Source organism: Coturnix japonica, unplaced genomic scaffold (genome assembly GCF_054131305.1).
Source record: "Coturnix japonica strain WE unplaced genomic scaffold, WE-NBRP24 Scf227, whole genome shotgun sequence".
Lineage (NCBI taxonomy): Eukaryota > Metazoa > Chordata > Aves > Galliformes > Phasianidae > Coturnix > Coturnix japonica.
In genome coordinates this window covers 1-26,879 of record NW_028189130.1, presented here as the reverse complement: position 1 = coordinate 26,879, position 26,879 = coordinate 1, and the positions used below count along the sequence as shown (strand labels likewise).

Genomic DNA, 26,879 nt, shown 5'->3' with positions numbered 1-26,879 from the left:
TCTATGGGCCCTAATAGGGATCTATGGACTCTAATAGGGATCTATGGGCCCTAATAGGGATCTATGGGCCCTAATAGGGATCTATGGACCCTAATAGGGATCTATGGATCATAATAGGGATCTATGGACCCTAATAGGGGTCTATTGACCCTAATAGGGGTCTATGGGCACTAATAGGGATCTATGGGCCCTAATAGGGATCTATGGGGTCTAATAGGGATCTATGGACCCTAATAAGGCTTATGGGGTCTATAGGGGGGTCTATGGGCCCTAATAGGGGTCTATGGGCTCTAATAGGGATCTATGGGATCTATGGACCCTAATAGGGATCTATGGGCCTTAATAGGGATCTATGGGCCCTAATAGGGGTCTATGGGCTCTAATAGGGGTCTATAGGGGGATCTATGGGCCCTAATAGGGATCTATGGGCCCTAATAGGGATCTATGGACCCTAATAGGGGTCTATAGTGGGGATCTATGGACCCTAATAGGGGTCTATAGGCTCTAATAGGGATCTATGGGCCCTAATAGGGATCTATGGATCCTTATAGGGATCTATGGACCCTAATGAGGCTTATGGGGTCTATAGGGGGGGTCTATGGGCTCTAATAGGGATCTATGGGCTCTAATAGGGGTCTATGGACCCCAATACAGCTTATGGGGTCTATAGGGGGGGTCTATATGGGCCCTAATAGGGCTCTATGGACCCTAATAGGGGTCTATTGGCCCTAATAGGGGTCTATGGGCCCCAATAGGGCTCTATGGACCCTAATAGGGATCTATGGACCCTAATAGGAATCTATGGACCCTAATAGGGATCTATGGGCTCTAATAGGGATCTATGGGCCCTAATAGGGATCTATGGACCCTAATAGGAATCTATGGACCCTAATAGGAATCTATGGACCCTAATAGGGGTCTATGGGCCCTAATAGGGGTCTATGGGGGAGGTCTATAGGGTGCGGGTTTATAGGGGGGTCTATGGGCCCTAATAGGGGTCTATGGGGGGTCTATGGGCCCTAATAGGGATCTATAGACCCCAATAGACCCCAATAGACCCCAATAGACCCCAATAGACCCCAATTTTGGGTCAAATTCTTCCATTTTCAGGTCAATTCTTGGAGCGGTTCCATCGAGGTCGGAGTCACATCCCAAGACCCTACAGACCTCGAGTTCCCCAGCAGCGCCACGGGATTAAGGGGGGGGTCTTGGGTTTTATCGGGTCGATCCGTATTAAGGGATGGCAGGTCGTTAAGGGACGATTTTGGGCCGGATTTAGATGCTTTAGGGGAAGGGGATCGAGTCGGGGTCCAGGTGACCCCATATAATGGGGAGCTTCATTTGTGGGTCAATGGGAAGGATTATGGGGCCGCCGCTTGGGGTCTGCCCCCTAAGTTGTGGGTCGTGGTGGATCTGTATGGGAAGTGTACGCAGGTGACGGTGGTGGAGGAGGATAATGGGGTTAATGGGGTCGGTAATGGGGTTAATGGGGTTAATAATGGGGTTAATGGGGTTGGTAATGGGGTTAATGGGGTTAATGGGGTTAATAATGGGGTTAATGGGGAGGGTAATGGGGTAATGGAGGAGGAGGAGGAAGAGGAGGAAGAGGATGGAGGAGAGAACGCGGCGGCGATGGGGATGGAGGGTGAGTATATGGGGTTATATGGGGGGATATGGGGTTGTATGGGGGTTATATGGGGTTATATGGGGTTAGATGGGGGGGATATGGGGTTATATGGGGATATGGGGTTATATGGGGTTATATGGGGGTTATATGGGGGTTATATGGGGGGATATAGGGGTATATGGGGGGTATATGGGGTTATATGGGGTTATGGGGGGTTATATGGGGTTATATGGGGGTTATATGGGGTTATGGGGGGGATATGGGGTTATATGGGGGTTATATGGGGGTTATATGGGGTTATATGGGGGGATATGGGGTTATATGGGGTTATATGGGGGTTATATGGGGTTATATGGGGGGTTATTGGGGGGATATGGGGTTATATGGGGTTATATGGGGTTATATGGGGGTTATGGGGCTATATGGGGTTATATGGGGTTATATGGGGGGTATATGGGGTTATATGGGGGGTATATGGGGTTATATGGGGGTTATATGGGGTTATGGGGGGGATATGGGGTTATATGGGGGTTATATGGGGTTATGGGGTGGGTTATATGGGGTTATGGGGGGGTTATATGGGGGTATATGGGGTTATATGGGGGTTATATGGGGGTTATATGGGGTTATATGGGGGGATATGGGGTTATATGGGGGTTATATGGGGTTATGTGGGGGTTATATGGGGTTATATGAGGGCTATATGGGGTTATATGGGGGTTATATGGGGGGTATATGGGGTTATATGGGGTTATATGGGGGTTATATGGGGTTATATGGGGGTTATGGGGGGGATATGGGGTTATATGGGGGTTATATGGGGTTATATGGCGGTTATGGGGGGGATATGGGGTTATATGGGGTTATGGGGGGGATATGGGGTTATGGGGGGGATATGGGGTTATATGGGGGTTATATGGGGTTATGGGGGGGATATGGGGTTATATGGGGGTTATATGGGGTTATGGGGGGGATGTGGGGTTATATGGGGTTATATGGGGTTATATGGGGGGGATATGGGGTTATATGGGGGGGATATGGGGTTGTATGGGGGTTATATGGGGTTATATGGGGTTATGGGGTGGGATATGGGGTTATATGGGGGTTATATGGGGTTATATGGGGGGGATATGGGGTTATATGGGGGTTATATGGGGTTAAATGGGGGTTATATGGGGGATATGGGGTTATTGGGGGTGTTACTTGGGGGTCTGAGGGGGTTATGGGGGGGATATGGAGTTATGGGGGGGGGGTTACTTGGGGGTTTGAGGGGGGATATGGGGTTATTGGGGGTTATATGGGGTTATATGGGGGTTATATGGGGTTATATGGGGGCTATATAGGGTTATATGGGGGCTATATGGGGTTATGGGGGGGATATGGGGTTATATGGGGGCTATATGGGGTTATAGGGGGTTATGGGGGGGATATGGGGCTATATGGGGTTATATGGGGGTTATATGGGGTTATATGGGGTTATGGGGGAGATATGGGGTTATGGGGTTGGGAGGTGGGATATGGGGTGATAGGGGGGTATAGGGGTATATGGGGTGGGGGGGGTTACTTGGGGGTCTGAGGGGGTTATGGGGGGTTTATGGGGGTGTAAAGGGGCCTGTGGATGGTGTGGATGGACTTATGGGGTGGGTGGATGGGGTTATGGGGGTTGGTTGTGGGGTGTGAAGGGACTAATGAGGGGGTGGGGGGGCTTATAGGGGGGGTAAATGGGGTTATGGGGTGGGTTATGGGGTGTGGAGGGGCTTATGGGGGGGTGGGGGGGCTTATGGGGGAGTAGATGAGGTTATGGTGTAGGTTATGGGGCATGGGGGGGCTTATGGGGTGTGGGGGGGCTTATAGGGGGGGTAGATGGGGTTATGGGGTGGGTTATGGGGTGTGGAGGGGCTTATGGGGGGGGTATATGGGGTTGTGGGGTGGGTTATGGGGTGTGGAGGGGCTTATGGGGGGGGGGTCTTGGGGGGGTAATAGGAGGGATCCTAAGGGGCTTATGGGGGGGGGATGTGGGGTGATATGGGGGGGTTAATATAGGGCTGACCCCCCCCCCCCCCCCCATATCCCCCAGCTTTGCCCCCAGCTGCAGCTCCAACCTCCCCCCACCCCCAAACCCACCCAGACAACATGGAGACCCCCGAAGGTGAGTGAATGAATGAATGAATGAATGGGGGTGGGAAATGAATGGATGAATGAATGAATGAGGGTGGGAAATGAATGAGTGAGTGAATGAATGGGGGCGGGGCTTAGGTCTTTTGTGGGCGTGGCCAATGCAAATGAGGTAGAGTGACACAATGGGAGGGGGCGGGGCTTGGATCTGTGGGCGTGGCCAATGCAAATGAGTTGTGACGTCATAATGGGATGGGCTTAGATTTGTGGGCGTGGCCAATGCAAATGAGTTAGAGCGACACAATGGGAGGGGGCGGGGCTTAGATTTGTGGGCGTGGCCAATGCAAATTGGTTGTGATGTCATAATGGGAGGGGCTCGTGTTTGTGGGCGTGGCCAATGCAAATGAGTTAGAGCAACACAATGGGAGGGGGCGGGGCTTAGACCTGTGGGCGTGGCCAATGCAAATGAGTTGTGACGTCATAATGGGGGGGGGGGGCGGCTTAGACCTGTGGGCGTGGCCAATGCAAATGAGGTGTGATGTCATAGTGGGTGGGGCTTAGACCTGTGGGCGTGGTCAATGCAAATGAAATGTGCCGTCATAATGGGAGGGGCTTAAGTTTGTGGGCGTGGCCAATGCAAATGAGTTGTGACGTCATAGCGGGCTGCGCTTAGGCTTGTGGGCGTGGCCAATGCAAATGAGGTGTGGCGCTTAATGGTGGGTGGGCGTGGCCAATGCAAATGAGGTGCGGGCAAGCGGCGTGGCCTATAGGAGGGGGCGGGGCTTGTGCTGCCTCCACCAATGGAATGAGCGAATGAATGATTGACAGTTTAGATGGATGAATGAGGCTTTGGATGAATGAATGAATGGATGGATGGGAGCTATTTTGGGGGGCGGGGCTTAATGTTATGGGCGGAGTTATGTTATGAATGAATGAATGAATGAATGAATGAGGTGGTAAATGAAGGAAGGAATGAAGGAAGGATGGAAGGAAGGAAGGAATGAGCTGGGAAATGAATGAATGATTGAATGAATGAGGTGATGAATGAATGAATGAATGAATGAATTAGGTGGTAAATGAATGAATGAATGAATGAGCTGATGAATGAATGAATGGGCTGGTAAATGAATGAATGGATGGATGGATGGATGGATGGATGGATGGATGGATGGATGGATGAATGGGCTGGTAAATGAAAGAATGAATGGGTTGATAAGTGGATAAATGAATGAATGAATGAGCTGATAAGTGAATGAATGAATGAATGAATGAATGAATGAATGAATGAATGAATGAATGAATAAGGTGGTAAATGAGTGAATGAATGAGCTGATAAGTGAATGAATGAATGAATAAATAAGGTGGTAAATGAATGAATGAATGAATGAATGGGCTGATAAGTGAATAAATGAATGAATGAATGAATAAGGCAGTAAGTGAATGAATGAATGGGCTGGTAAATGATGAATGAGTGAGTGAGTGAATGAATGAATGAATGAATGAGTGAATGAATGAGCTGGTAAATGAATGAATGAGTGGATGAGGTGCTAAGTGAATGAATGAATGAATGAATGAATGAATGAATGAATGAATGAATGAATGAATAAGGTGCTAATGAATGAATGAAAGGGCTGGTAAATGAATGAATGAATGAATGAGTGAATGAGTGAATGAATGAATGAGGTGGTAAAGGAATGAATGAATGAACGAGCTGAGAAGTGAATGAATGAATGAATAAGGTGGTAAGTAAATGAATGAATCAATGAAACCTTTAATGAGTGAACAATTAAATGGAAGGTTAATCAGTTCGAGGGGGGTTCTGTAGTGGGGGGGGGGGGGGCTCATATAACCCCCTACCCCCTATTCACCCTATAACCCCCCATTGACCCTATAACCCCATTGACCCTATAACCCCCCATTCACCCTATAACCCCCCATTGACCCTATAACCCCCCATTCACCCCATAACCCCATTCACCCTATAACCCCATTCACCCTATAACCCCCCATTGACCCTATAACCCCATTCATACTATAACCCCCCATTGACCCTATAACCCCCATTGACCCTATAACCCCATTCACCCTATAACCCCCATTGACCCTATAACCCCCCATTCACCCTATAACCCCATTCACCCTATAACTCCCCATTCACCCCATAACCCCATTCACCCTATAACCCCCCATTCACCCTATAACCACCCATTCACCCCATAACCCCATTGACCCTATAACCCCCATTCACCCTATAACCCCCATTCACCCTATAACCCCATTCACCCTATAACCCCCCATTGACCCTATAACCCCCCATTGACCCTATAACCCCCCATTGACCCTATAACCCCATTCACCCTATAACCCCCCATTCATCTTTTAACCCCATTCATACTATAACCCCCCCATTCATACTATAACCCCATTCATGCTTTAACCCCATTCATACTATAACCCCCCCATTCATACTATAACCCCATTCATACTATAACCCCATTGATACTATAACCCCCCATTCATGCTTTAACCCCACATTCATTCTTTAGCCCCATTCACCCTATATCCCCAGTGACCCTATAGCCCCCCAGTGACCCTATAACCCCATTCACCCTATAACCCCATTGACCCTATTACCCCCCATTGACCCTATAACCCCCCATTCACCCTATAACCCCATTCACCCTATAACCCCCCATTCACCCTATAACCCCCATTCACCCTATAACCCCCCATTGACCCTATAACCCCCATTCACCCTATAACCCCCCATTCACCCTATAACCCCCATTCACCCTATAACCCCATTCACCCTATAACCCCCATTCACCCCATAACCCCCATTGACCCTATAACCCCCCATTCACCCTATAACCCCATTCACCCTATAACCCCATTGATACTATAACCCCCCATTCATTCTATAACCCCATTCACACTATAACTTCATTCATACTATAACCCCATTCATACTATAACCCTATTCATACTATAACCCCATTCATGCTTTAACCCCACATTCATTCTTTAGCCCCATTCACCCTATAACCCCATTCACCCTATAACCCCACATTCACTCTATAACCCCATTCACCCCATAACCCCCATTGACCCTATAACCCCCCATTCACCCTATAACCCCCATTCACCCCATAACCCCATTGACCCTATATCCCCATTGACCCCATTCAGGTGCCTGGTGCTCGGGGTCCCTTTTAGGGCCGTCCAACGAAGCCCTTTTGTTCCATGAGAAATGTGGGGCCCTCATTAAACTCAGCAACGGGAACAAGACGGCGGAACGAAGGAGACCCCTCGATGAGTTTAATAACGGGGTCGTGCTGACCAATAGACCCCTACGGGATGGGGAGATGTTTGAGGTGGGTCCTATGGGGTATATGGGGTCCCATTGGGGTCTATGGGGTCTATGGGGTTCCATTGGGGTCCCATTGGGGTATATGGGGTCCCATTGATGCCCCCATGGGGTATGGGGTACCATTGGGGTATATGGGGTCCTATGGGGTCTATGGGATCCCATTGGGGTCTATGGGGTCATATGGGGTCCTATGGGGGGTATATGGGGTCCCATTGGGGTATTTAGGGTCCCATTGGGGTATATGGGGTCCTATGGGGTCTATGGGGTCCTATTGGGGTATATGGGGTCCTAAGGCCACTGAGGGATGGGGAGATGTTTGAGGTGGGTCCCATTGGGGTATATGGGGTATATGGGGTCCCATTAGGGTGTATGGGGTCCTATGGGGTATATGGGGTCCCATTGGGGTATATGGGGTCTATGGGGTCCCAGTGGAGTATTTAGGGTTCCAGTAGGGTATATGGGGTCCCATTGGGGTATATGGGGTCCTATGGGGTGTATAGGGTCCTATGGGGTATATGGGGTCCCATTGGGGTCGTGCTGACCAACAGGCCCCTATGGGATGGGGAGATGTTTGAGGTGGGTCCTATGGGGTCTATGGGGTATATGGGATCCCATTGGGGTATATGGGGTCCCATTGGGGTCGTGCTGACCAATAGACCCCTACGGGATGGGGAGATGTTTGAGGTGGGTCCTATGGGGTCTATGGGGTATATGGGGTCTATGGGGTCATATGGGGTGCTATGGGGGGTATATGGGGTCCCATTGGGGTCTATGGGGTCCTATGGGGGGTATATGGGGTTCCATTGGGGTCCCATTGGGGTATATGGGGTCCCATTGGGGTATATGGGGTCCTATTGGGGTATATGGGGTCTATGGGGTCCCATTAGGGTATATGGGGTCCCATTGGGGTCGTGCTGACCAATAGACCCCTACGGGATGGGGAGATGTTTGAGGTGGGTCCTATGGGGTATATGGGGGGTATATGGGGTCCCTATGGGGTATATGGGGTCTATGGGATCCCATTGGGGTCCCATTGGGGTCTATGGGGTCCTATGGGGTCCTATGGGGTATATGGGGTCCCATTGGGGTATATGGGGTCCCATTGGGGGTCCCATTGGGTTATATGGGGTCTATGGGGTCCCATTGGGGTATATGGGGTCTATGGAGTCCCAGTGGGGTATATGGGGTCCCATTGGGGTATATGGGATCCCAGTGGGGTATATAGGGTCTATGGGGTCCCATTGGGGTATATGGGGTCCTATGGGGTATATGGGGTCCCATTGGGGTATATGGGGTCTATGGGATCCCATTGGGGTCCCATTGGGGTATATGGGCTCCTAAGGCCACTGAGGGATGGGGAGATGTTTGAGGTGGGTCCTATGGGGTCTATGGGGTATATGGGGTATATGGGGTCTATGGGGTCCCATTGGGGTATATGGGATCTATGGGGTCCCATTGGGGTCCCATTGGGGTCTATGGGGTCCCATTGGGGTATATGGGGTCCTAAGGCCACTGAGGGATGGGGAGATGTTTGAGGTGGGTCCTATGGGGTATATGGGTTCTATGGGGTCTATGGGGTCCCTATGGGGTCTATGGGATCCCAGTGGGGTATATGGGGTCCCATTGGGGGTATATAGGGTCTATGGGGTCCCACTGGGGTATATGGGGTCCTATGGGGTCCCATTGGGGTCCCAGTGGGGTATATGCGTTCCCTATGGGGTATATGGGGTCCCATTGGGGTATATAGGGTCTATAAAATCCCATTGGGGTATATAGGGTCCCATTGGGGGTCCCATTGGGGTATGGGGTCCTATTGGGGTATATGGGGTCTATGGGATCCCATTGGGGTATATGGGGTCTATGGGATCCCATTGGGGTATATGGGGTCCTATGGGGTATATGGGGTCCCATTGGGGTATATGGGGTCCTATGGGGTATTTGGGGTCCCATTGGGGTATATGGGGTCCTATGGGGTATATGGGGTCCCATTGGGGTCGTGCTGACCAACAGGCCACTGAGGGATGGGGAGATGTTTGAGGTGGGTCCTATGGGGTATATGGGGTCTATGGGATCCTATGGAGTCTCATTGGGGTATATGGGGTCCCATTGGGGTTCCAGTGGGGTATATGGGGTCCCATTGATGCCCCCATGGGGTATGGGGTACCATTAGGGTATATGGGGTCCTATGGGGTCCCATTGGGGTATATAGGGTCCCAGTGGGGTATATGGGGTCCCATTGGGGTATATGGGGTTCCATTGGGGTCCCATTAGGGTATATGGGATCCCATTGTGGTCCCAGTGGGGTATGGGGTCCCATTGGGGTATATAGGGTCCCATTGGGGGTATATGGGGTCCCATTGGGGTTCCAGTGGGGTATATGGGGTCCTATGGGGTATATGGGGTCCCATTGGGGTCCCATTGGGGTATATGGGGTCCCATTTGGGTATATGGGGTCCCATCGGGGTCGTGCTGACCAACAGGCCACTGAGGGATGGGGAGATGTTTGAGGTGGGTCCTATGGGGTCTGTGGGGTCCCATTGGGGTATATGGGGTCTATGGGGTCCCATTGGGGTCCCATTGGGGTCTATGGGGTCCCATTGGGGTCCCATTGGGGTCTATGGGGTCCCATTGGGGTCTATGGGGTCTATGGGGTTCCAGTGGGGTATATGGGGTCCTATGGGACGTATATGGGGTTCCATTGGGGTCCCATTGGGGTATATGGGGTCCCATTGGGGTATTTAGGGTCCCATTGGGGTATATGGGGTTCCATTGGGGGTCCTATGGGGTGTATGGGGTCCCATTGGGGTATATAGGGTCTATGGGATCCCATTGGGGTCCCAGTGGGGTCCTATGGGGTCTGTGGGGTCCCATTGGGGTATATGGGGTCCCATTGGGGTATATGGGGTCCCATTGGGGTATATAGGGTCTATGGTATCCCATTGGGGTTCCAGTGGGGTATATGGGGTCCTATTGGGGTATATGGGGTCCCATTGGGGTTCCAGTGGGGTATATGGGGTCCTATGGGGTATATGGGGTCCTATGGGGTCTATGGGGTCCCATTGGGGTATATGGGGTCCCATTGGGGTCGTGCTGACCAATAGGCCACTAAGGGATGGGGAGATGTTTGAGGTGGGTCCTATGGGGTATATGGGGTCCTATGGGGGTCATATGGGGTCCTATGGGGTATATGGGGTCCCATTGGGGTATATGGGGTCCTATGGGGTCTATGGGGTCCTATGGGGTATATGGGGTCCCATTGGGGTCCCAGTGGGGTCTATGGGATCCCATTAGGGTATATGGGGTCCCATTGGGGTATATGGGGTCCCATTGGGGGTCCTGAGGGGCTATAGGGGATCCTGGATGAGTTTAATAACGGGGTCGTGCTGACCAACAGGCCACTACGGGATGGGGAGATGTTTGAGGTGGGTCCTATGGGGTCTATGGGGTCTATGGGGTCCTATGGAGTCCTATTGGAGTCCCATTGGGGTATTTGGGGTCCTATGGGGACCCATTGGGGGTCTATGGGGTCCCATTGGGGTCTATGGGGTCCTAAGGCCACTAAGGGATGGGGAGATGTTTGAGGTGGGTCCTATGGGGTCTATGGGGTCCCATTGGGGTTCCAGTGGGGTATATGGGGTCCCATTGGGGTATATGGGGTCTATGGGATCCCATTGGGGTCCCAGTGGGGTCCTATGGGGTATATGGGGTCCCATTGGGGTATATGGGGTCCCATTGGGGTATATGGGGTCCTATTGGGGTCTATGGGGTATATGGGGTCCAACTGGGAGTCCTATTGGGGTATATGGGGTCCTATGGGAGGTATATGGGATCCTATTGGGGTATATGGGGTCCCATTGGGGTATATGGGGTCCCAGTGGGGTATATGGGGTCTATGGGGTCCCATTGGGGTATATGGGGTCCCATTGGGGTATATGGGGTCTATGGGGTCCCAGTGGGGTATATGGGGTCCCATTGGGGTATATGGGGTCCCATTAGGGTAGATGGGGTCCCATTGGGGTAGATGGGGTCCCATTGGGGTATATAGGGTCTATGGGATCCCATTGGGGTCCTATTGGGGTCTGTGGGGTCTATGGGATCCCATTGGGGTCTATGGGGTCCCTTTGGGGTATATAGGGTCTATGGGATCCCATTGGGGTATATAGGATCCCATTGGGGGTCCCATTGGGGTATGGGGTCCCAGTGGGGTATATGGGGTCCCATTGGGGTATATGGGGTCTATGGGGTCCCTATGGGGTATATGGGGTCCCATTGGGGCATATGGGGCCTATGGGATCCCATTGGGGTATTTAGGGTCCCATTGGGTTATATGGGATCCCATTGGGTTATATGGGATCCCATTATGGGTCTGGGGTCCCCATTGAAGCCCCCTCCCCATTTAAAGGTATGGGATCCCATTGGGGTATATGGGGTCCCATTAATGCTTCCCCTCCTTGGGTTATGGGGTCCCATTGGGTTATATGGGATCCCATCGGGGTATATAGGATCCCATTGGGGAATATAGGGTCCCATTGGTTTATATGGGATCCCATTATGGGTCTGGGGTCCCCATTGAAGCCCCCTCCCCATTTAAAGGTATGGGATCCCATTGGGGTATATGGGATCCCATCGGGGTATATAGGGTCCCATTGGGTTATATGGGATCCCATTGGGTTATATAGGATCCCATTGGGGTATATAGGGTCCCATTGGGTTATATGGGATCCCATTATGGGTCTGGGGTCCCCATTGAAGCCCCCTCCCCATTTAAGGTATGGGATCCCATCGAGGTATATGGGGTCCCATTGGGTTATATGGGATCCCATCGGGGTATATAGGATCCCATTGGGTTATATGGGATCCCATTGGGTTCTATGGGATCCCATTATGGGTCTGGGGTCCCCATTGAAGCCCCCTCCCCATTTAAGGTATGGGATCCCATTGAGGTATATGGGGTCCCATCGGGGTATATGGGATCCCATCGGGTTATATAGGGTCCCATTGGGTTATATGGGATCCCATCGGGGTATATAGGGTCCCATTGGGTTATATGGGATCCCATTATGGGTCTGGGGTCCCCATTGAAGCCCCCTCCCCATTCAGATCCGCATAGACAAGCTGGTGGATAAATGGTCTGGCTCCATTGAGATCGGGGTGACAGCCCATAACCCAAACAGCCTGGAATACCCGGCCACCATGACCAACCTCCGCTCAGGTAATTAACCTAATTAATAGCCCTTCCTCTTGGCTAATTAGCATACCCACTCATTAAGCCCTGCCCCTCATAGTTAATTAACAGGAGCCTTAATTAACAGCTCCCCCCCCTCCTCCCTCCATTGGGTACCATTATAATGAGTGGTTGTGGGATTAACACCCCCCCCCCTTTACCTGATTAACATACTCCCTAATTAACATACCTGATAATTAACATACCCACTAATTAACCCCACCCCTTAGCTAATTAACATACCCACTCATTAACCCCTCCGCCTTATCTTTAATTAACAGGAGCCTTAATTAACAGCCCCCCCCTCCCTCCATTGGGTACCATTATAATGAGTGGTTGTGGGATTAACACCCCCCCCCCTTTACCTGATTAACATACTCCCTAATTAACATACCTGATAATTAGCATACACACTAATTAACCCCACCCCTTAGCTAATTCACATACCCACTCATTAACCCCTCCGCCTTATAGTTAATTAACAGGAGCCTTAATTAACACACACCCCCCCCATAAGGTACCATTGGATGTGGGATTAACACCCCCCCATTTTACCTAATTAACATACTCCCTAATTAACATACCCACTAATTAACATACCCACTCATTAACCCCACCCCTTAGCTAATTAATATACCCACTCATTAATTCCTCCCCCTTATAGTTAATTAACAGGAGCCTTAATTAACAGGAACCATTAGGTACCACGGATGTGGGATTAACACCCCCCCCTTTTACCTAATTAACATACCTGCTAATTAACATACCCACTAATTAACATACCCACTAATTAACCCCACCTCTTAGCTAATTAACATACCCGCTCATTAACCCCTCCCCCTCATAGTTAATTAACAAAGCCTTAATTAACATCCCCCCCCATAAGGTACCATGGATGTGGGATTAACACCCCCCCCCTTTTACCTAATTAACATACCAGCTAATTAACATACCCACTAATTAACATACCCACTCATTAACCCCACCCCTTAGCTAATTAACATACCCACTCATTAACTCCTCCCTCTCATAGTTAATTAACAAGGCCTTAATTAACATTCCCCCCCCCCCCATTAGGTACCATGGATGTGGGATTAACACCATCCCTTTACCTAATTAACATACTGCCTAATTAACATACCCAATAATTAACATACCCACTCATTAATTCCACCCCTTAGCTAATTAACATACCCACTCATTAATCCCTCCTCCTTATAGTTAATTAACAGGAGCCTTAATTAACAGGAACCATTAGGTACCATGGATGTGGGATTAACACCCCCCCCCCTTTACCTAATTAACATACCCGCTAATTAACATACCCCCTAATTAACATAACCACTAATTAGCTCCCCCTCTTAGCTAATTAACATACCCAGTCATTAACCCTTCCCCCTTATAGTTAATTAACAGGAGCCTTAATTAACACCCCCCCCCCCCCATAAGGCACCATGGATGTGGGATTAACACCCCTCCCCTTTTACCTAATTAACATACCAGCTAATTAACATACCTGCTAATTAGCATACCCACTAATTAGCCCCACCTCTTAGCTAATTAACATACCCACTCATTAACCCCTCCCCCTCATAGTTAATTAACAGGGACCTTAATTAACAGGTACCATTAGGTACCACGGATGTGGGATTAACACCACCCCTTTACCTAATTAACATACCAGCTAATTAACATACCCACTAATCAACATACCCACTAATTAACCACACCCCTTAGCTAATTATCATACCCACTCATTAACACCTCCTCCTTATAGTTAATTAACAGGAGCCTTAATTAACAGGTACCATTAGGTACCACGGATGTGGGATTAACACCCCCCCCCCTTTTACCTAATTAACATTCCAGCTAATTAACATACCCACTAATTAACATACCCACTAATTAGCTCCACCTCTTAGCTAATTAACATACCCACTCGTTAACTCCTCCCCCTCATAGTTAATTAACAAGGCCTTAATTAACCCCCCCCCCATTAGGTACCATTATGATGAGTGGATGGGTTAACCCAATTAACACCCCCCCCCCTTAGCTAATTAACATACCCGCTAATTAACATACCCGCTAATTAAACCCCCCTCTTAGCTAATTAGCATACTCGCTCATTAGCCCCTCCCCCTCATAGTTTATTAACAGGAGCCTTAATTAACAGCCCCCCCCCCCCCCACCCTCCATTGGGTACCATTATAATGAGTGGTTGTGGGATTAACACCCCCCCCCCTTTACCTAATTAACATACTCCCTAATTAACATATCTGCTAATTAACATACCTGCTAATTAACCCCACCCCTTAGCTAATGAACATACCCACTCATTAACTCCTCCCCCTCATAGTTAATTAACAAGGCCTTAATTAACCCACCCCCCCTAAACCCCCATTAGGTACCATTATGATGAGTGGATGGGTTAACCTAATTAACACCCCCCCAATTAACATATCTGCTAATTAACATACACGCTAATTAATCCTCCCTCTTAGCTAATTAACATACCCACTCATTAACCCCTCTGCCTTATCGTTAATTAACAGGAGCCTTAATTAACAGCCCCCCCCCCTCCATTGGGTACCATTATAATGAGTGGTTGTGGGATTAACACACCCCCCCTTTACCTAATTAACATACTCCCTAATTAACATACCTGATAATTAACATACCCGCTAATTAACCCTCCCTCTTAGCTAATTAACATACCCACTCATTAACCCCTCCCCCTTATAGTTAATTAACAGGAGCCTTAATTAACACCCCCCCCCATTAGGTACCACGGATGTGGGATTAACACCACCCCTTTACCTAATTAACATACCCGCTAATTAACATACCCCCTAATTAACATACCCACTAATTAGCTCCCCCTCTTAGCTAATTAACATACCCACTCATTAATCCCTCCTCCTTATAGTTAATTAACAGGAGCCTTAATTAACAGGTACCATTAGGTACCACGGATGTGGGATTAACACCCCCCCCTTTACCTAATTACCATACCAGCTAATTAACATACCCACTAATCAACATACCCACTAATTAACCACACCCCTTAGCTAATTATCATACCCACTCATTAACACCTCCTCCTTATAGTTAATTAACAGGAGCCTTAATTAACAGGAACCATTAGGTACCACGGATGTGGGATTAACACACCCCCCATTTACCTAATTAACATACCTGCTAATTAACATACCCACTAATTAACATACCCACTAATTAACCACACCCCTTAGCTAATTAACATACCCACTCATTAACCCCTCCTCCTTATAGTTAATTAACAGGAGCCTTAATTAACAGGTACCATTAGGTACCACGGATGTGGGATTAACACCCCCCCCCCTTTACCTAATTAACATACCTGCTAATTAACATAACCACTAATTAACATACCCACTAATTAACCCCACCCCTTAGCTAATGAACATACCCACTCATTAACTCCTCCCCCTCATAGTTAATTAACAAGGCCTTAATTAACCCACCCCCCCCCCAAACCCCCATTAGGTACCATTATGATGAGTGGATGGGTTAACCTAATTAACACCCCCCCCCCCCCCTTAGCTAATTAACATACCCGCTAATTAACATACCCGCTAATTAAACCCCCCTCTTAGCTAATTAACATACCCGCTCATTAGCCCCTCCCCCTCATAGTTAATTAACAGGAGCCTTAATTAACACCCCCCCCCCCCCTTTAGGTACCATTATGATGAGTGGTTGTGGGATTAAACCCCTCCCCCCTTTAACTAATTAACATACCCGCTAATTAACATACCAGCTAATTAACATACCCACTCATTAACCCCACCCCTTAGCTAATTAACATACCCACTCATTAACCCCTCCCCCTCATAGTTAATTAACAAGGCCTTAATTAACATCCCCCCCCCCATAAGGCACCATGGATGTGGGCTTAACAACCCCACTTTTACCTAATTAACATACCAGCTAATTAACATACCCACTAATTAACATACCCACTAATTAACCACACCCCTTAGCTAATTAACATACCCACTCATTAACCCCTCCCCCTTATAGTTAATTAACAAAGCCTTAATTAACATCCCCCCCCCCCCCCCCCCCATTAGGTATCACGGCTGTGGGATTAACACTCCCCCCTTTTACCTATTTAACATACTCCCTAATTAACATACCCAATAATTAACATACCCACTCATTAACCCCACCCCTTAGCTAATTAACATACCTACTCATTAATCCCTCCTCCTTATAGTTAATTAACAGGAGCCTTTATTAACACCCCCCCCCCCCCCAATAAGGTACCATTGGATGTGGGATTAACACCCCCCCTCTTTTACCTAATTAACATACCAGCTAATTAACATACCCACTAATTTACATACCCACTAATTAGCTCCCCCTCTTAGCTAATTAACATACCCACTCATTAACCCCTCCCCCTTATAGTTAATTAACAAGGCCTTAATTAACATCCCCCCCACCATTAGGTATCACGGCTGTGGGATTAACACTCCCCCCTTTTACCTAATTAACATACCAGCTAATTAACATACCTGCTAATTAGCATACCCACTAATTAGCCCCACCTCTTAGCTAATTAACATACCCACTCATTAACCCCTCCCCCTCATAGTTAATTAACAGGGACCTTAATTAACACACACACACACCCCCATTAGGTACCATTGGATGTGGGATTAACACCCCCCACCTTTACTTAATTAACATACTCCCTAATTAACATACCCACTAATTAATATACCCACTAATTAGCTCCCCCTCTTAGCTAATTAACATACCCACTCTTTAACCCCTCCCCCCATAGTTAATTAACAGGGACCTTAATTAACACACACACACACCCCCATTAGGTACCATTGGATGTGGGATTAACACCCCCCACCTTTACTTAATTAACATACTCCCTAATTAACATACCCCCTAATTAACATACCCGCTAATTAACCCCACCTCTTAGCTAATTAACATACCCACTCATTAACCCCTCCCCCTTATAGTTAATTAACAGGAGCCTTAATTAACACCCCCCTCCCCCATAAGGCACCATAGATGTGGGATGAACACCCCCCCCCTTTACCTAATTAACATACTCCCTAATTAACATACCCCCTAATTAACCCTCATAGCTAATTAACGAGGCCTTAATTAACCCAATTAGGCACCATCATGATGAGTGGATGCGGGATCCTCACCAATGGCAAAGGGACAAGGAGGGAATATTGCGAGTTCAGCCTGGATGAGCTGCAGGTTCTATATGGACCCCATAGACCCCATAGACCCTATATGGCCCCCATAGACCCTATATGGCCCCCATAGACCCTATATGGCCCCCATAGACCCTAATTACCCCCCCATTACCCCCCATAGACCCTAATTGCCCCCCATAGACCCTAATTGCCCCCCCACTGCACCCCATAGACCCTATAAGGCCCTCATAGACCCTATATGGCCCCCATAGACCCTAATTGCCCCCTATAGACCCTATATGGCCCCCATAGACCCTATATGGCCCCCATAGACCCTATATGGCACCTATAGACCCTATCTGGCCCCCATAGACCCTAATTGCCCCCTATAGACCCTAGATGGCCCTCATAGACCCCAGTTGCCCCCTATAGACCCTATATGGCCCCCCTAGACCCTATATGGCCCCCATAGACCCTAATTACCCCCATAGACCCTATATGGCCCCCATAGACCCTATAGACCCTATATGCCCCCATAGACCCTAATTGCCCCCCCATTGCCCTCCATAGACCCTATATGGCCCCCATAGACCCTATATGGCCCCCATAGACCCTAATTGCCCCCCATAGACCCCATAGACCCTATATGGCCCCTATAGACCCTATATGGCCCCCATAGACCCTATATGGCCCCCATAGACCCTATATGGCCCCCCATTGCCCCCCATAGACCCTATATGGCCCCCATAGACCCTAATTGCCCCCCATAGACCCTATATGACCCCTATAGACCCTAATTGCCCCCCATAGACCCTATATGGCCCCCATAGACCCTAATTGCCCCCCATAGACCCTATATGGCCCCCATAGACCCTATATGGCCCCCATAGACCCTAATTGCCCCCTATAGACCCTATATGACCCCCATAGACCCTATATGGCCCCCATAGACCCTAATTACCCCCCCATTACCCCCCATAGACCCTATATGGCCCCCATAGACCCTATATGGCCCCCATAGACCCTAATTGCCCCCCTATAGACCTTATAGGGCCCCCATAGACCCTAATTACCCCCCATTGCCCCCCATAGACCCTATATGGCCCCCATAGACCCTAATTGCCCCCCATAGACCCTATATGGCCCCCATTGACCCTAATTGCTCCCTATAGACCCTATATGGCCCCCATAGACTCTATATGGCCCCCATAGACCCTAATTACCCCCCCATTACCCCCCATAGACCCTATATGGCCCCCATAGACCCTATATGGCCCCATAGACCCTATATGGACCCCATAGACCCTAATTGCCCCCTATAGACCCTATAGGGCCCCCATAGACCCTATATGGCCCCCTATAGACCCTATATGGCCCCCATAGACCCTAATTGCCCCCCCATTGCCCCCCATAGACCCTATATGGCCCCCATAGACCTTAATTGCCCCCTATAGACCCTATATGGCCCCCATAGACCCTATATGGACCCCATAGACCCTAATTACCCCCCCATTGCCCCCCATAGACCCTATATGGCCCCCATAGACCCTATATGGCCCCATAGACCCTATATGGACCCCATAGACCCTAATTGCCCCCTATAGACCCTATAGGGCCCCCATAGACCCTATATGGCCCCCTATAGACCCTATATGGCCCCCATAGACCCTAATTGCCCCCCCATTGCCCCCCATAGACCCTATATGGCCCCCATAGACCTTAATTGCCCCCTATAGACCCTATATGGCCCCATAGACCCTAATTGCCCCCCATAGACCCTATATGGCCTCCTAGACCCTATATGATCCCCATAGACCCTATATGGCCCCCATAGACCCTAATTGCCCCCCATAGACCCTATATGGCCCCCATAGACCCCAATTGCCCCCTATAGACCCTATATGGCCCCCATAGACCCTAATTACCCCCCCATTACCTCCCATAGACCCTATATGGCCCCCATAGACCCTAATTGCCCCCCATAGACCCTATATGGCCCCCATAGACCCTAATTGCCCCCCCATTGCCCCCCATAGACCCTATATGGCCCCCATAGACCCCAATTGCCCCCCATAGACCCTATATGGCCCCCATAGACCCCAATTGCCCCCCATAGACCCTATATGGCCCCCCTAGACCCTATATGGCCCCCATAGACCCTAATTGCCCCCCATAGACCCTATATGGCCCCCATAGTCCCTAATTGCCCCCCCATTGCCCTCCATAGACCCTATATGGCACCCATAGACCCTAATTGCCCCCTATAGACCCTATATGGCCCCCATAGACCCTATATGGCCCCATAGACCCTATATGGCCCTCCATAGACCCTATATGGCCCCCATAGACCCTATATGGCCCCATAGACCCTATATAGCCCCCATAGACACTATATGACCCCCATAGACCCTATATGGCCCCCATTGACCCTAATTACCCCCTATAGACCCTATATGGCCCCCATAGACCCTATATTGCCCCCCCATTGCCCCCCATAGACCCTATATGGCCCCCATAGACCCTATATGGCCCCCATAGACCCTAATTACCCCCATAGACCCTATATGGCCCCCATAGACCCTATAGACCCTATATGCCCCCATAGACCCTAATTGCCCCCCCATTGCCCTCCATAGACCCTATATGGCCCCCATAGACCCTATATGGCCCCCATAGACCCCATAGACCCTATATGGCCCCCTATAGACCCTATATGGCCCCTATAGACCCTAATTGCCCCTCCATTGCCCCCCATAGACCCTATATGGCCCCCATAGACCCTATATACCCCCCATAGACCCTATATGGCCCCCATAGACCCTATATGGCCCCATAGCCCCCAATTCCCCCCCTATGACCCACCTTAATGTGTTATGGGGTCCCTATATGGGGTCTGGGGGGGGGGGTTATGGTTATAGGGTTTCCTATATATATATATATGTGTGTCCCCCCACCCCATATAGGAAGGGGACCATATAGGGTTGACCAGGAAGGCCAACAACGCCCTGCACTTCTACATCAATGGGGTCGACCAAGGTATGGGGTCTATGGGGTCTATGGGGTCTGTGGGGTATCTATGGGGTCTATGGGGTGTCTATGGGGTCTATGGGGTATCTATGGGGTCTGTGGGGTATCTATGGGGTCTATGGGGGGGCAATTGGGGGCCATATAGGGTCTATGGGGGACAGTGGGGTCTATGGGGTATCTATGGGGTCTGTGGGGTATCTATGGGGTCTATGGGGTATCTATGGGGTCTATGGGGTATCAATGGGGTCTATGGGGTATTAATGGGGTCTATGGGGTGTCTATGGGGTCTGTGGGGTATCTATGGGGTCTATGGGGTCTATGGGGTATTAATGGGGTATCTATGGGGTCTATGGGGTGTCTGTGGGGTCTATGGGGTATTAATGGGGTCTATGGGGTATCTATGGGGTCTATGGGGTGTCAACGGGGTCTATGGGGTATCAATGGTGTCTGTGAGGTATCTATGGGGTATCTATGGGGTCTATGGGGTATATATGGGGTCTGTGGGGTATCTATGGGGTCTATGGGGTATCAGTGGGGTCTATGGGGTATTAATGGGGTCTATGGGGTATCTATGGGGTCTATGGGGTATCAATGGGGTCTATGGGGTATTAATGGGGTCTATGGGGTATCTATGGGGTCTGTGGGGTATCTATGGGGTCTATGGGGTATCAATGGGGTCTATGGGGTATCAATGGGGTCTGTGGGGTATCTATGGGGTCTATGGGGTATCTATGGGGTATCTATGGGGGGTCTATGGGGTATCTATGGGGTATCTATGGGGTCTATGGGGTCTATGGGGTATCTATGAGGTCTATGGGGTATCTATGGGGTATCTATGGGGTATCTATGGGGTCTAAGGGGTCTATGGGGTATCTATGAGGTCTATGGGGTATCTATGGGGTCTATGGGGTCTGTGGGGTGTCTATGGGGTCTATGGGGTGTCTATGGGGTCTAAGGGGTATCAATGGGGTCTATGGGGTATCTATGGGGTCTATGGGGGGGCAATTGGGGGCCATATAGGGTCTATGGGGGACAATGGGGTCTATGGGGTATCTATGGGGTCTATGGGGTATTAATGGGGTCTATGGGGTATCTATGGGGTCTATGGGGTATTAATGGGGTATATGGGGGGCAATTGGGGGCCATAAAGGGTCTATGGGGTATCAATGGGGTCTATGGGGTATCTGTGGGGTCTATGGGGTATCAGTGGGGTATCTATGGGGTCTGTGGGGTATCTATGGGGTCTATGGGGTGTCAATGGGGTCTATGGGGTATCTATGGGGTATCTATGGGGTATTAATGGGGTCTATGGGGTATCTATGGGGTCTATGGGGTGTCAATGGGGTCTATGGGGTATCAGTGGGGTATCTATGGGGTCTGTGGGGTGTCAATGGGGTCTATGGGGTATCTATGGGGTATCTATGGGGTATTAATGGGGTCTATGGGGTATCTATGGGGTCTATGGGGTATCTATGGGGTCTGTGGGATATCTATGGGGTCTGTGGGGTATCAATGGGGTATCTATGGCGTCTATGGGGTATCAATGGGGTCTATGGGGTATCTACTGGGTCTATGGGGTATCTATGGGGTGTCAATGGGGTCTATGGGGTATCAGTGGGGTCTATGGGGTATCAATGGTGTCTGTGGGGTATCTATGGGGTCTAAGGGGTCTATGGGGTATCTATGGGGTATCTATGGGGTCTATGTGGTCTATGGGGTATCTATGAGGTCTATGGGGTGTCAATGGGGTCTATGGGGTATCTATGGGGTCTGTGGGGTATCAATGGGGTCTATGGGGTATCTATGGGGTCTATGCGGGGGCAATTGGGGGCCATATAGGGTCTATGGGGGACAATGGGGTCTATGGGGTATTAATGGGGTCTATGGGGTATCTATAAGGTCTATGGGGTATCTATGGGGTCTATGGGGTATCTATGGGGTATATGGGGTATCAGTGGGGTCTATGAGGTATCTATGGGGTCTATGGGGTATTAATGGGGTCTATGGGGTATTAATGGGGTCTATGGGGGGGCAATTGAAGGCCATATAGGGTCTATGGGGACAATGGGGTCTATGGGGTATCTATGGGGTCTATGGGGTATCAGTGAGGTCTGTGGGGGTCTATGGGGTGTCAGTGGGGTCTATGGGGTATCTATGGGGTCTATGGGGTATCTATGGGGTATCTATGGGGTATCTGTGGGGTCTATGGGGTATTAATGGGGTCTATGGGGTATCAGTGGGTATCAATGGGGTCTATGGGGTATCTATGGGGTGTCAATGGGGTCTATGGGGTGTCTATGGGGTCTATGGGGTATCTATGGGGTATCTATGGGGTCTATGGGGTATCTATGGGGTCTATGGGGTATCAATGGGGTCTGTGGGGTATCTATGGGGTCTATGGGGTATCTATGGGGTTTATGGGGTATCAATGGGGTCTATAGGGTATCTATGGGGTCTATGGGGTATTAATGGGGTCTATGGGGTATCTATGGGGTCTATGGGGTGTCAATGGGGTCTATGGGGTCTATGGGGTATCTATGGGGTCTATGGGGGGGCAATTGGGGGCCATATAGGGTCTATGGGGGACAATGGGGTCTATGGGGTATCAATGGGGTCTATGGGGTATCTATGGGGTCTATGGGGTGTCAATGGGGTCTATGGGGTATCAATGGGGTCTATGGGGTATCTATGGGGTCTAAGGGGTCCATGGGGTATCTATGGGGTATCAATGGGGTCTATGGGGTCTATGTGGTATCTATGGGGTCTATGGGGTGTCTATGGGGTCTATGGGGTATCTATGGGGTATCTATGGGGTCTATGGGGTATCTATGGGGTCTATGGGGGATCTATGGGGTCTATGGGGGGGCAATTGGGGGCCATATAGGGTCTATGGGGGACAATGGGGTCTATGGGGTATCAATGGGGTCTATGTGGTATCAGTGGGGTCTATGGGGTATCAGTGGGGTCTATGGGGTATCTATGGGGTCTATGGGGTATCTATGGGGTCTAAGGGGTCCATGGGGTATCTATGGGGTATCAATGGGGTCTATGGGGTATCTATGGGGTCTGTGGGGTATTAATGGGGTCTATGGGGTATCAGTGGGGTATCAATGGGGTCTATGGGGTATTAATGGGGTATCTATGGGGTATCTATGGGATCTGTGGGGTATCTATGGGGTCTATGGGGTATCTATGGGGTCTATGGGGTATCTGTAAGGTCTATGGGGTATCTATAAGGTCTATGGGGTATCTATGGGGTCTGTGGGGTATCTATGGGGTCTATGGGGTATCAATGGGGTCTATGGGGTATCAATGGGGTATCTATGGGGTCTATGGGGTATTAATGGGGTCTATTGGGTGTCAATGGGGCTGGGGGGGCAATTGGGGGCCATATAGGGTCTATGGGGTATCAATGGGGTCTATGGGGTATCAATGGGGTCTGTGGGGTATCTATGGGGTATCAATGGGGTCTATGTGGTCTATGGGGTATCTATGAGGTCTATGGGGTGTCAATGGGGTCTATGGGGTATTAATGGGGTCTATGGGGTATCTATGGGGTCTGTGGGGTATCTATGGGGTCTATGGGGTGTCAATGGGGCTGGGGGGGCAATTGGGGGCTATGGGGGGTTATGGGGGTCATATAGGGTCTATGGCGGTCATATAGGGTCTATGGGGGCCATATAGGGTCTATAGAGGGGCAATGGGGGGCAATTAGGGTCTATGGGGGCCATATAGGGTCTATGGGGGGCAATGGGGGGGCATTTAGGGTCTATGGGGGCCATATAGGGTCTATGGGGGGGCAATTAGGGTCTATGGGGGCCATATAGGGTCTATGGGGGGCAAATGGGGGTTATGGGGGGCAAATGGGGGCTATGGGGGCCATATAGGGTCTATGGGGGGCAAATGGGGGTTATGGGGGGCAAATGGGGGCTATGGGGGCCATATAGGGTCTATGGGGGGGTAATAGGGGGTTATGGGGGGCAATTAGGGTCTATGGGGGCCATATAGGGTCTATGGGGGGGCCATATAGGGTCTATGGGGGCCATATAGGGTCTATGGGGGGGCAATTAGGGTCTATGGGGGACAATGGGGGGGCAATTGGGGTCTATGGGGGCAATATAGGGTCTATGGGGGGCATATAGGGTCTATGGGGGGGCAATTAGGGTCTATGGGGGCCATATAGGGTCTATGGGGGGCAATGCGGGGGCAATTAGGGTCTATGGGGGCCATATAGGGTCTATGGGGGGCAATGGGGGGGCAATTAGGGTCTATGGGGGGCAATAGGGGGGAGGGGGGCAATTTAGGGGGGTAATTAAGGGGGGTGGGGATGGTTTGTGGGGCCACCTATAGGGGGGGATATGGGGTTGCCATAGGTTTCCCTATGGGGAATATATCCCCATATATCCCCATATATCCCCATATATCCCCATATAACCCCATATATCCCCATATATCCCCATATAACCCCATATAACCCCATATATCCCCATATATCCCCATATAACCCCATATATCCCCATATATCCCCATATAACCCCATATAACCCCATATATCCCCATATATCCCCATATACCCCCATATATCCCCATATAACCCCATATATCCCCATATATCCCCATATATCCCCATATATCCCCATATATCCCCATATCCCCCACCCCATTGACCCCAAACCCCCATATCCCCCCCATATCCCCCCATATAACTCCCTATACCCCCCATATCCCACCCCATATCACCCCATATATCCCCATATACCCACCCCATTGACCCCAAACCCCCTTATATCCCCATATCCCCCCCATAACCCCATATATCCCCCCATATCCGCCCATATAACCCCATATCACCCCATATATCCCCATATCCCCCCATATAACCCCCATAACCCCATATTCCCCCCATATATCCCCATATATCCCCATATATCCCCATATATCCCCATATATCCCCATATATCCCCATATCCCCCACTATTGACCCCATATATCCCCATATCCCCCACTATTGACCCCATATATCCCCATATCCTCACCCCATTGACCCCAAACCCCCATATAGCCCCATATATCCCCATATCCCCCCCATATATCCCTATATCCCCCCCTTATCCCCATATATCCCCATATCCCACCCCATATCACCCCATATATCCCCATATATCCCCATATCCCCCCTATATCACCCCATATAACCCCATATAACACCCTATATCCCCCCATATAACCCCCTATACCCCCCATATCCCCCCTATATATCCCCCCCCATATCCCCCATTAACCCCATTCTCCCCTATAGGGGTGGCGACGACTCTGACCCCATTAGTTGTCTATGGGGTGGTGGACCTTTATGGGATGGCCGTCAAGGACCCCTATAGGGACCCTATAAGTGTCCCCTTATTGCCCTATGGGGTGGATGGGGACCCCATAGGGACCCTATAGTTGACCCCTTGCCCTATGGGGTGCCATAGGGACCCCATAGGTGTCCCCTTATTGCCCTATAGGGGCTATGGGGGGTTATGGGGTGCCATGGGGACCCTATAGTTGACCCCTTGTCCTATGGGGTGCCATGGGGACCCTATAGGTTACCCCTTGTCCTATGGGGGGGATGGGGACCCCATAGGGACCCTATAGGTGTCCCCTTATTGCCCTATGGGGGGAATGGGGACCCCATAGGGACCCTATAGGTGACCCCTTGTCCTATGGGGTGCCATAGGGACCCTATAGGTGACCCCTTATTGTCCTATGGGGTTCATGAGGACCCCATAGGGACCCTATAGTTGACCCCTTGCCCTATGGGGTGGATGGGGACCCCATAGGGACCCTGTAGGTGACCCCTTGCCCTATGGGGTTCATGGGGACCCCATAGGGACCCTATAGGTGACCCCTTGTCCTATGGGGTGGATGGGGACCCCATAGGGACCCTATAGGTGACCCCTTGCCCTATGGGGTTCATGGGGACCCCATAGGGACCCTATAGGTGACCCCTTGTCCTATGGGGTGGATGGGGACCCCATAGGGACCCTATAGGTGACCCCTTGTCCTATGGGGTGCCATGGGGACCCTATAGGTGTCCCCTTATTGCCCTATGGGGGGGATGGGGACCCTATAGGAACCCTATAGGTGACCCCTTGTCCTATGGGGTGTATGGGGACCCCATAAGGACCCTATAAGTGACCCACCCCATTAAGCCTATAACCCTATTATTCCTTATAGGGGTGGCGACGACTCTGACCCCATTGGTGGTCTATGGGGTGGTGGACCTTTATGGGACCCCTATGGGGGCTATGGGGGGGTATGGGG

The 26,879-nt window shown here is 50.2% G+C and overlaps 1 protein-coding gene across 1 annotated transcript; it reads left to right on the top strand.

Annotated features, from left to right (window-relative positions):
• Positions 1–1,019: 1,019 nt before the first annotated feature.
• On the top strand, positions 1,020–26,018 carry LOC146750961 (neuralized-like protein 4). Its single transcript, XM_085535915.1, has 7 exons — positions 1,020–1,645; positions 3,705–3,776; positions 6,932–7,116; positions 12,213–12,324; positions 17,522–17,610; positions 20,513–20,585; positions 25,876–26,018. Exons 1-7 carry the CDS (start codon positions 1,579–1,581, stop codon positions 26,016–26,018), a joined length of 741 nt encoding a protein of 246 aa, XP_085392041.1. The 5' UTR covers positions 1,020–1,578.
• Positions 26,019–26,879: the final 861 nt, after the last annotated feature.

What these genes read in the sequence shown, in the direction of transcription:
- LOC146750961 (XM_085535915.1), top strand. Translation starts at nt 1,579, where the DNA reads ATGGAGGAGGAGGAGGAAGAGGAGGAAGAGGATGGAGGAGAGAACGCG. An exon ending in GGGATGGGGAGATGTTTGAG is followed by an intron (nt 7,117 to 12,212) that starts GTGGGTCCTATG and finishes CTCCCCATTCAG; the next exon opens with ATCCGCATAGACAAGCTGGT. An exon ending in CATGACCAACCTCCGCTCAG is followed by an intron (nt 12,325 to 17,521) that starts GTAATTAACCTA and finishes TAACCCAATTAG; the next exon opens with GCACCATCATGATGAGTGGA.